The 10,831-nt window shown below is 38.6% G+C and overlaps 2 protein-coding genes across 3 annotated transcripts in view; one reads left to right on the plus strand and one right to left on the minus strand.

Annotated features, from left to right (window-relative positions):
- The window catches only part of LOC121641689 (E3 SUMO-protein ligase ZBED1-like), a 631,274-nt gene that overhangs the window by 497,101 nt on the left and 123,342 nt on the right, over positions 1-10,831 (minus strand). The window lies entirely within an intron of this gene.
- On the plus strand, positions 10-10,377 carry LOC121641681. Of its 2 annotated transcripts, XM_041987968.1 has the most exons (7): positions 10-99; positions 272-324; positions 650-693; positions 2,886-3,245; positions 5,080-5,337; positions 5,813-5,863; positions 8,731-10,377. In XM_041987968.1, the coding sequence occupies exons 1-7, from the start codon at positions 25-27 to the stop codon at positions 8,832-8,834; spliced, it is 945 nt and encodes a 314-aa protein (XP_041843902.1). In that variant the 5' UTR covers positions 10-24; the 3' UTR covers positions 8,835-10,377. The 2 variants fall into 2 exon arrangements, with proteins under 2 accessions (XP_041843902.1, XP_041843903.1); XM_041987969.1 differs by lacking the exons at positions 10-99; positions 272-324; positions 5,813-5,863 and having other exon boundaries at positions 474-693.

Genomic DNA, 10,831 nt, shown 5'->3' on the forward strand with positions numbered 1-10,831 from the left:
GCTAGTCCTCTCACTTCTGCAGACATGCAGAGCATTGCGCTTGGTGGGCTTTCCCACCATGTTTTCCACTCAAGCTCAAACAGAAAAGCATCAGGGCAGGTAATAAAAATAAAATACTTAATGTAGGAGGACACAGAAAACTGAGTCAGCGACTGAATGGTTTATTTAAAGAGCATTCGTTTGTGGTTATCTGTCAGTTAAAGTGAATCATACATACAGAAAAGTAAAACTCTGAGAGTTAATGTTAACTTTCTACATTTTTATGTTTCAGACTTCACTATTAGAAGGAAACACACAGCAAACAGAGCTCATGGGTCCTCTGAGGTAAAAGTACAACCACATCCTGTTACATTTGTTCTCAGTTCAGACTTGAAGTTTTATAAACTACATTTGAAGATAAAAATGAGAAATTTGCTGCTTTTAATTTCAGCTGCTGAAAGCAGAGAGTTAAAGCTGAATTAGTTTTGGTTTGTTGACTTGTTAAAGGCGATGCTGGGATGAGATCCGTCCCCCTGCGGATGGGCCCGCCCTCATGGTCTTCATCTGTCTGCGCTCAGAGGAGCTCGAATCAATGCTCAACGTGTCTTCAGCGAAGAAAAATGCTGAACATCGTTCTGTTCAAACTTCATCACGGCTTCTTTCTTACCAGATGGAGATGGACCTTCTGGATGCTGATCCTCTGCATGCTGTCAGGTGAGGAAAACGTCATGTGTGAGTCTTGATGAGTCAGTTTAATTTCAACATTAAAAAACATGAGAAGTTTTAGCATTTAATATTTTAATTAACTGTTTTTGCATTACTGTTAAAAAATGATTTAAGTAATAATAATCAAATAAATGACGTGTTACTGAACCTGGTAAACTCGACTGGGAGGTCGTTTGTTTGGACACGTGTCTGTCAGAGACATGAAAAATAAATTAAAACAGTAAGTTTTTATTATATTTTATAAAAAATAACAACTTTCCTGAAAATGTGCAGTAATTTTGCTGTTGGTACAGAAAGCTGTAAATGACCACTGATGGGCTTTGGTGGGACAGGTGCTCGTTTAGCATTAATTCAATTTAATTAAAAAGCCTTGGTCATATTTACAGAAAAATAACAAGGTTTACATTCATGTTCTTGGTGTCTATGGACGTCTAGGGATCTTGGAGTGTTTATTTACTGTGTTAAAAAGGTTGAGTCTGTTACTATTTCTGATTACAATAAAACAGAAGGAAGATGTGAAATTCTTATCCTTACCTGTTTCTATCTGACGGTGGATAACATTAACAATGACTCAATTGTCACAATGAAACAAAGTCATTTCTAAACATAAATTCTTGCATTAAATACACTTTCAGCTTGTTTAGGGTCTAAACTTTGAGTGACAGATGCAAATAAACACTATCGTCCTGTTTAGTTAGTTTTATAGGAGCTGATTATGTCTAATTTTCCAGCCGTTAAAAGGACCAATCAGGATCGCAGAATGAGTCCGTCCCCAAAGCAAAGCTATTCTTTTGCAGTATAAATAACAAATGAAGACAGGAACAAATAGTTGTGCAGATTTATGGCGTACATATATTTTTGTGTTCAAAAATAAACCTCTGCACAGTTTTTGTTGCAGCAGAGCTGAAGAAGCCTCTGCCTGAACAGTCATGTAAACATATTTACTCTTAGCTGCTCATTCAACTTTCTTTTCCCACAAGCAGCTAAATGAGCTTTTAAGCCGTTTCCAGCTCAGAGAAGACCTTGTTGTAGGAGGTGAAGAAGCCTCTGTCTGAACTTACTCGTATTAACATACCCACGCTTAACTGCTGGTGCAGATTTTTCCTTTTTTTCTCTACAAGCAGCTAAACAAGCCCTGGAGCATCTCCACAGGGCTTCTTTTCACCAATGCTCGTGGCACCATTGTGGGAATTTTGACCTGAAACCACTGACATTTGAAAGAACCTGTCAGGCTGCAGTTCTCTCTCGGCAGGTTGCTGCCAAAGATTCGTGTTTGAGATGAAGCTGAAAACAACATAGAAAATCCCCAAGTGTTAATTTGAGGAAGGTTTTTAAGAATTCCTGATTTCACTTCTTTATAAATCATGTTGTTTTTTTTTTTGGACTTCTCTGTTCTCGATTATTTCCAGCTTTACTTACTTCTTGTTTCAGTTTAAAACAGTTTCCCTGTTCATTACTGTTGGCTTCCCTTCCTTCATCCATTGTTTCAGATGCTAAATATTAATGCCTGATGATTTTTGCTTTGTCTATGGTTTTTTCATTAGGTGTTTCTTTTTTACCTTCTCAGCTCTGACTGTTATAATCCAACAAAGCTGATAGTGTGTATAATTTTCTGATTTAGTTCTTATGTTATCGGACACGTATAGAATAAACCGGCCTGACATGTTTCGACGGAAGTCTTCCGGATGACGTTACTCTTTTCTGAGTTCATGCAAACATGACATTATGATGTTTTTTTGTTTATTTGTTTGTTTTTTAGATTTGGCTGCTTCTATTTCTTCCCAAATGTCTCCATTTTTTTGGTACTAGTAGCCACAAACTCTTGGCTGAAAAAAATCCCTCAAAGGTTCTTTCAGCCTGGACATTCAAGTATAGCATATTTAACAGGAAGAAGGGGTTTTCTGCTTGTTTACACTAGAACTATGTTGGTCAAATGTCCTAACCATAAAACCAATGACCTTAATAAGTAAACGCGGTTTGTTTGTCAGCAGCAGACTGAAATAACCACCACTGTGATGGAAGATAAAACCACAGAAACATCAAATCAAACATGAACAGGAAATGACTGAACATCAGCTCCTCTTGTTCATCTAATTTCTCCTCCATCCTCCCACTTGTGACTGAATCTTTAATCAGCTCAGCATCCAGTTCTGTAAAGCTTGATTTTTTATTTTTTTCAGGTTCTCTGTCTTTGGTCACCGTTGAGCAGCCTCCCGTCCTCGTCGTTGCTCTGCGTGGCGATGCCATCTTACCCTGCAAGCTTTGCCTCTCCCCAGATGAAAAGTTGGAAGGGCTATCCATCCTGTACTGGCATTTCTCACCACACCACTCTTCAAAAATGGAACTGTTGATCTCCTCTGGGGAGGTCAGGGAAGATGTAATAATTCTGGACAATGACCAGAACTCATCCAACAAGTCCATACTTCTGAAAAATGTGCAGTGGGACAACAGCGGGAAGTATCAGTGCAAACTCTCAGTCAAGACAGAGGCGAATGGAAGTTTTAGGACGGCTGGAAACCAAACAACACTGGTGATTTATGGTAAATACAAGTTCCGTAGATATGTATCTTTTAATGTACTGTTCTACAAGTGGGACCTTTCAAGTCTGCCCTCATTCGTTTCAACTCAGTGTTGCTCACAGATCAGCTTACCGAGCAGGTCTGAGCTGTACAGAGGCCAAACCATGACGGGCGTCTTTGGACTAGGAAGAGGAATTTTAAAAGTTTTAAAGACAGAATTGGAGTAACATGTATCAGACTTATTATGTTCTTTTCAGATAAATAGGAGTGAGTTTGATGACTTAGCTGACCTCTAATTATAGTCAAGTTGAGGGGAAGTTGAAGCTTGTTTTTAACATTTTGGAATTTTACTGCCAGTAACAGAGAATAAGGAACATTTCCAAAGACTCGTGGTTTCTCTTTAATGTACAGCGATGTGAAATTACCTTGAGATATGTGCAAAATAATTTGAGTGAAAAAGGAACCAAATCCAAAACTGGGTGATTAGCATTAGCATATTAGCGTATGGCATAGAAACTCTAAAAGACCCTCACACTGATGCCACTGTCAGTGAAGATAAAGTTGGATTTGCACTCCTGTGACATCTGCGTATAGTAGGGCCGGGGTAGCTGAGGCTGGTGAAATATGCTCTCACACTCGAGCATAGGGCGTTGTGTTGTTGCTTGTCCTTTGTGGTTACAGTCATTTAGCAGACGCTTTTATCCAAAGTGACTTACAATGGTCAGGCAGTCGTGTTAAGGGTCTGGCTTAAGGACCCAACTGGAAGGTGTTAATATTGACCTCTGTGAATATTAACACCTACAAACTCTGGTCTTCCGCATGGGAGACAGATGCCCTGCCAAGTGACCTACCGGCTGCCGAATTCAGTGAGAAGCTCCAGAAATCTGGAAGAATGTAATCACAAACCAACCAATCACAAGGGAGTACTTCTGCATTGCTGTGCTGCAAGCAGCGGTGCACGTGAGGTCTGGAAGAGGTGTGTTTCAAGCCTCTGCTGACCGACGCTGAGCATACGGTGATAACACCATAACCGACCGTATGCAGAGTATAAGTCCAGCTACTGAAATCAGAATGAACTAGTTTAGGCTAGAAGACAGCGTTTTCCCAACTGTTGTATTAGGTGGGGCACTCCGTCCCCCAAACTGCAACCCCCACCCTCCCAAGAAGTTCAAGTTCATTTTATCCTTTCCTCTGTTTCGCACCTGGCAACACCACCTGTGATACTAAAACCCATTCTTTTTCCACATCAGCTTCACCGTCATGGAAGCCATTTAGATGTGCATGAGAAATCTGATTGTTATGGGACGTGGTCATACAGACAGAAAAACCTCATACACTTTATCAGATAATAGTAATATTTGATTATGATACATCGGATGAAAACACCCGGAAGTCGGTTTACATGGCCATCAAAATCCAGTGTCTGTGAGTAATCTGATTACTGTAAGAATCTGATCTGACAAGTCCACATGCATTTCTCATAATGCGTGTAATAATCAGATAATAGCAGTTATCTGATGAACGATATCCAGTTTTACGGTCTATATGCTCATTAAATTAAATGAAATCTTCTTCAACAAGCCAAGTTTTTAGTTTTTAGAGAAGGTGCAACAAGTTAACCTGCAGTCGGAGTATGAGGACTGCGTGTGGGGTTGTAGAGGACTATAGTGGGTGGAACATTATGAAATTAAAACAGAGCTATATGAGCAGCAAAACCTGAGCATGTCCTTTATGGCTGGTCTAACAGGTGATGAAATCTCATCCATTATGCAGAACAAGTTTAGAACTTCAATAAGAAATTTATAAATATCTAAACAACACAAGTACATGTGCTCCTTCCTGCATCTCATTTCAGACACCATGAGCTTTAACCTGACCGGTCACAATAACTCTGTGCTCCGCTGTGAGGTAAACGTGAGCTCGAAGGTCGGCTTTGCTTTGTCCATCGTCCACAATGGAGGCAGACTGAAAACCACAAAACGTGTTGTCACGGCTCAGACCCACGACATGCTCTCCGAGACCATCTCTCTACAGGAAAAAGAAAAATACAAGTGTCAGCTGCACTTCGGGGAGGCTCTGATAACAGAGACAATCTTCCCAATCAACCTGCCAGGTAATCGTCTTCCTCCTGAGAGGATGAAGCGCTCACACATGCATATCAAGTGTGTGCTGCTCTGCAAGTGTTACTGCTCAAATAAATACAATCTACAGGAGTTAGCATCTCTTCTACATGTTTGATCTCTTCTTTCTTTAAGTTCTTGCATTCAAAAAGTGTTAATCCAAGTGAAAAAATCCAAATAAGGAGTTATTGTTAGGCTTCAGCTAACAGGGACAGGGGTTACAAGGCAAGGTGGGTTTATTTCTTACATTTCATGTACTAAACAACGTTACATAAGACATTTAAAGCATTACAGCAAGGTGCAAAAGACACCTTTAACAGGACAATTGCTAATTATGTAACCTGTATGCATGATTTTATGAAGCAAAAATTTTAAAAACAGAATTATTTTACAAAAGCAGTTCTGTACAACCGATTGCTAAGAAATCATGCAACAGTCTAATCTAAGTTGTTTTCTTTTTCATCTTAGAGGCCGAAGAAGATGAAAAAACAGCAAAACACCAAGTCCCAACCGATCCAAGTGAGTTTGTTCAGGACCAAGCAGTTAGGCAAAGAGGACACAGGGAATTCTTTTTAAAACTGGGTTTTTATTTACCTGAAACAGGGCTGCACAGGCCGGTCCCACGAAGGCAGCAGTCCTGGAGGTTTCTATGTTTCCCTGCTCCAACACGCCTCAAGAAAACAAGATTGTGGCTCTTGTGGGACCGAGCTGGGCAGACTAGTTGTGACCTAAAAACTTAAAATGAGTACAAAAATCCTAAAAGAAAGAATGAATAATGAGGCATGTAAAAGAGATCAACTCCTAATAATGAAGGGGTACGTTAACATTTGAACTCGAGCTTAGTGAAGCAGTGACCTGACATGATGACACATGAGGGTTAGTTTACTGGTTCGGCCAAAACAAATAACAAACAAAAAGAGAAAAAAGTTTGTTCAACCACATTACAGAGACATGTTACAGCTGTGTGTAAATATAGCCAGAGACAATGTTCAAGCATTGATCTATTTAAAAAGAAATATAAAGACATTATTTTTACATGGTACGGGAAACAAGACAAATTTATTTGTATAGTAAATTTTATGAACAAGACAATTCAAAGTGCTTTACACAAAACAAAAACTTTACAGCAAGGTGCAGAGAAAAATACAAGTGTATTAGAAAAACAAAGATTAAAAAAGATAAAATTAATTACATTAAAACAGAAAGAAAAAAAGCTCAGATAAAGAAATAAAGTAAAGATTCCTGCTTAAAAGAACCAAACACAGATCTGGACTCTAAATAAAAACTAGTTCCATGCAGCAGAGAACAGGTGGGTCTTTAACCTGGATCTAAATAAACTGAGTGTTTCAGCTGATCTGAGGCTTTCTGGGAGTTTGTTCCAGACATGTGGAGCATAGAAGCTGAATGCAGCTTCTCCATGTCTGGTTCTGACTCTGGAACTGATAAGAAACTGGATCCAGATGACCTGAGGGTTCTGGCAGGTTCATACTGGGTCAAGAGGTCACTGATGTATGTTGGTCCTAAACCATTCAGAGCTTTCTAGACCAGCAGCAGAACTTTAAAGTCTATCCTCTGACGGACCGGCAGCCAATGTAAAGACCTCAGAGCTGGACTGATGTGGTCCACTTTCTTGGTCTTAGTGAGGACTCGAGCAGCAGAGTTCTGGATCCGTTGCAGGTGTCTGACTGATGTTTTAGGTAGAACCTGTAAAAACACTGTTACAATAATCAAGCCGACTAAAGATGAAAGCTGGACTAGTTTGTCCAGGTCCTGCTGAGACATCAGATCTTTTACCCTTGATATGTTCTTAAAGTGATAATAGGCTGACTTTGTGGTTCCCTTAATGTGTTTTTCAAAGTTAAGGTCTGAGTCCATCAATACACCCAGATTTCTGGCCTGGTTGGTGGTTTTTAGGTGTATAGACTGAAGCTCTGTGGTGACCTTTAATCGTTTCTCTTTGGCTCCAAATCCACCTCAGTTTTGTTTTTGTTTAACTGAAGAAAGTTCAGACACATCCAGTCATTAATCTCCTCAATGCATTTACCAAGAGCCTGTACGCGGCCTCGACCTCCTGGTGACATTGTAATATATATCTGTGTGTCATCTGCGTAGCTATGGTAACTAATTTTGTTTTTCTTTATAACCTGTGCCAGTGGGAGCATGTAGATGTTAAACAGAAGGGGCCCCAGGGTGGAACCTTGGGGAACTCCACATGTAATTTTTGTCTGCTCTGATGTAAAATTACCTATTGACACAAAGTACTTTCTATTCTCTAAATAAGATTTAAACCAGTGTAGTGCAGTACCAGAGAGACCCACCCAGTTCTCCAGTCGTTTAAGTAATATATTGTGGTCGACTGTATCAAATGCAGCACTGAGGTCCAGTAATGCTAAGACTGTCATTTTTCCATCATCTGTATTCAAACATATGTTATTAGTGACTTTGGTCAGAGCATCTCAGTGCTGTGGTGCTGTCTAAAACCTGAGTGGAAGACATCGTAGCAGTTGTTTGTGTTAAAAAGTTGTTTAGCTGATGAAAAACGGCTTTTTCAGTTATCTTACTTGGAAAAGCAAGATTTGAGATCGGTCTGTAGTTGCTCATTTGTGTCTTGTCTAGGTTGTCCCTTTTTAGCAGAGGTTTGATTACAAGGGCCTAATGTGTACTTATAATACACTTGTGTGTACTTGTATGTATAATTGTATATAACAGATATATTGTGCACATTGATATATTCTCTAAAATGCCTAATTTTATTAGCAAAACTATAAACAGCTGTTTCTACTGATGATGTAAAAAGGCAATACCAAAATCTTTCCTGTCAGTACGATACCATTAGTTTATAGTACTTTTTCATCGATACAGATTTCGATACTGCTTACAATTGTGTAATAATATCTTCATTGCAACAGCAATATGGAATATCAATAAAACTCAAGAACATCTATACAGGAACAAAATGCTTTTAAAACAATAATAAATTATACAGATGAGGAAATTAAACAAAAACAAGATAAAAATTATTCACATTTATAAAATGGTAATTAAAAATATAATATGTAAAAGTATTATGATAAATATGATGAAACATAACGCACAATAACCTGCATAAAACCAATAAACATAAAAACCTATTTTATTGTCTAAAACCCTCAGAAGTGAAAACAAATTTTGTTTTATCAGCAGAGTTGTAGCTCGCTACTCAAAAAATGATCAGACCTATATTTTGATGGGCAGATACTGAAGTATTGACCCCAGAGTATCGATCCACCCGTCATTAAAAAACACAGTTATTTATTTACAGCTAAATAAATATGCATAATAATGTGTGTTTTCATGTTTTAGGATGAAGGGGTTCAGTTTGAGGGATTTCATGTTTTCATTTCCAGATACAGAGATGTACCCGGAGCCGTGGCTCCTGTACTCTGCTGTCCTGCTGGTGCCCATCGTCGTCCTGCTCAGCCTCCTAATCGCCATGTTGATGCGCAGATAAGTCCGGGTGTGAAGCTGGAAACATCCAGTCTGTCAACAAAAAGAGATCTAATCAGTCAGCCAGACAATCTAAATAAAAATATAAATAAAGATAAAATAACTGTATGAGGCAAACTCATTTTTTATATTATTTCCCCATTGGTGGTATTTTCACTTTTTTCTTAGAGGATTTCATTTAGTTAAGGTTATTATGTTCAACAGTAAATCAGAAATGTTTAGATTGGACATTAAGTTTAATTTGAGGTAGTTAAATATGTAATGTAAATAAGAAGCAACTTATTTTCCCTGGTATTTTGGTACTGTGGCTGTAAGAACGCATCCAGTGTGTGTAATGGTAGAACAATGAACTATGTTTTTTTTTTTACTATATTAGCTGAGGAAGCACACGGTTTTCTTACACATGTCTTGGTGTTTAATTTGTAATCCAGACAATCTTGAACTGGCATATGTTTGTGATGCTTAAGGAATAAACTATTTTGTTGTTTCTTCAAACCAGGACAGAGTGGGACTGGATAATTAAACCGCATGAGAGACACATGTAAACCACGATTGACAGCTAATATGCTTGTGAGGCAGTAACAATAACTGAAAAGTTGGGACATGAACAAATTATGGGAAACATGAGACTAGAATCATGATTTAGTTCAAAAGCAGCATCTATGGACAGTTTAGTTTGTCACTAAATCACTGAACCGTTTAAAATCATTGGTCATTCACCGAACACTCAGCAGAACTCTTATGAACATTTGAGTGCCGACATGTTTGAGCAAAATCTGTGTTGGTTTCTGTTCAATTAATATAAGAAGCTCACAATAATGAACGAACAGTAACGTTTTTACAAAGCTTCATGTTTTCTTTAAATAAAGATCTACTTATTCCAGGTCCAGCAAGATTACATAGATCCCATGATTCAAAGTAAATAAATAAGTCAGATTATCAAGAGGAGCCTTATATCCATAAACACCCCCTTGCCAAAGCAAATTTGTTTGGCACAACACAACAACCAGACCATCATTCCTCAGACTATAAAAGCAGGCTGTGTTTCCCTGTTTGGCCTCATGGTGGCAGCAGTGTGTCATTAAGTCACTGTGATGACGATGGAGACTGTTACTGATATGCAACAGTTTTATTTCATTCCTTAACGTAATCAAATAAGAAAAAAAAAGAAAAGAAAAAAAAAGGCTGTGTTGAAAAGTTTTGGCTTTTTGGGGGGGTGGGGGTTAAATCCTCGGTATTTCTACTGAGGTTATTGCGTAATGGGAGCATAAGAAGAATAATTTTGTCAGTTAAGATGCTTCTGTTTATACATTTATTCATCATTTACTTACAGTGTCTGAGGTGTTTTTGTTTTTTTACAGGAAATGTTGGAACAGCCGTTTTTACTGGTGATAAACAGAATAAAAAGGGTTCAGCAGCCTTTCAGCCTCTTTGCCTCACTAGAAAACATCATGGGATAAATGAAAAGTTAAACTTGGGGAGAGATTATATTCTGATGTGGAAAGTACAGTTCTGAAAAAACAGATGATCAATAAATATTTTCCAAAACGTGATTTATACTTTATTTCATACAATCTGATTACAGTGTTACACTGAGGCTCTCACATACTGATCCTATTATTATTGATACCATCCATCCATCATCCATCCATCCATCATCCATCCATCCATTCATTCATCCATCCATCCATCCATCCATCCATCCACCCATTCATCCATCATCCATCCATCCATTCATCATCCATCCATCCATCATCCATCCATCCATCCATCCATCATCCATCATCCATCCATCCATTCATCATCCATCCATCCATCATCCATCATCCATCCATCCATCCATCCATTCATCCATTCATCCATCCATCCATCCATCCATCCATCCATCCATCCATCCATCATCCATCCATCTATCCATCATCCATCATCCATCCATCCATCCATCATCCATCCATCCATCCATCCATCCATCCATCCATCATCCATCCATCCATCCATCAT

Source organism: Melanotaenia boesemani, chromosome 6 (genome assembly GCF_017639745.1).
Source record: "Melanotaenia boesemani isolate fMelBoe1 chromosome 6, fMelBoe1.pri, whole genome shotgun sequence".
NCBI lineage: Eukaryota > Metazoa > Chordata > Actinopteri > Atheriniformes > Melanotaeniidae > Melanotaenia > Melanotaenia boesemani.

What these genes read in the sequence shown, in the direction of transcription:
- LOC121641681 (XM_041987968.1), top strand. Translation starts at nt 25, where the DNA reads ATGCAGAGCATTGCGCTTGGTGGGCTTTCCCACCATGTTTTCCACTCA. An exon ending in GAGCTCATGGGTCCTCTGAG is followed by an intron (nt 325 to 649) that starts GTAAAAGTACAA and finishes CTTTCTTACCAG; the next exon opens with ATGGAGATGGACCTTCTGGA. An exon ending in GATCCTCTGCATGCTGTCAG is followed by an intron (nt 694 to 2,885) that starts GTGAGGAAAACG and finishes TATTTTTTTCAG; the next exon opens with GTTCTCTGTCTTTGGTCACC.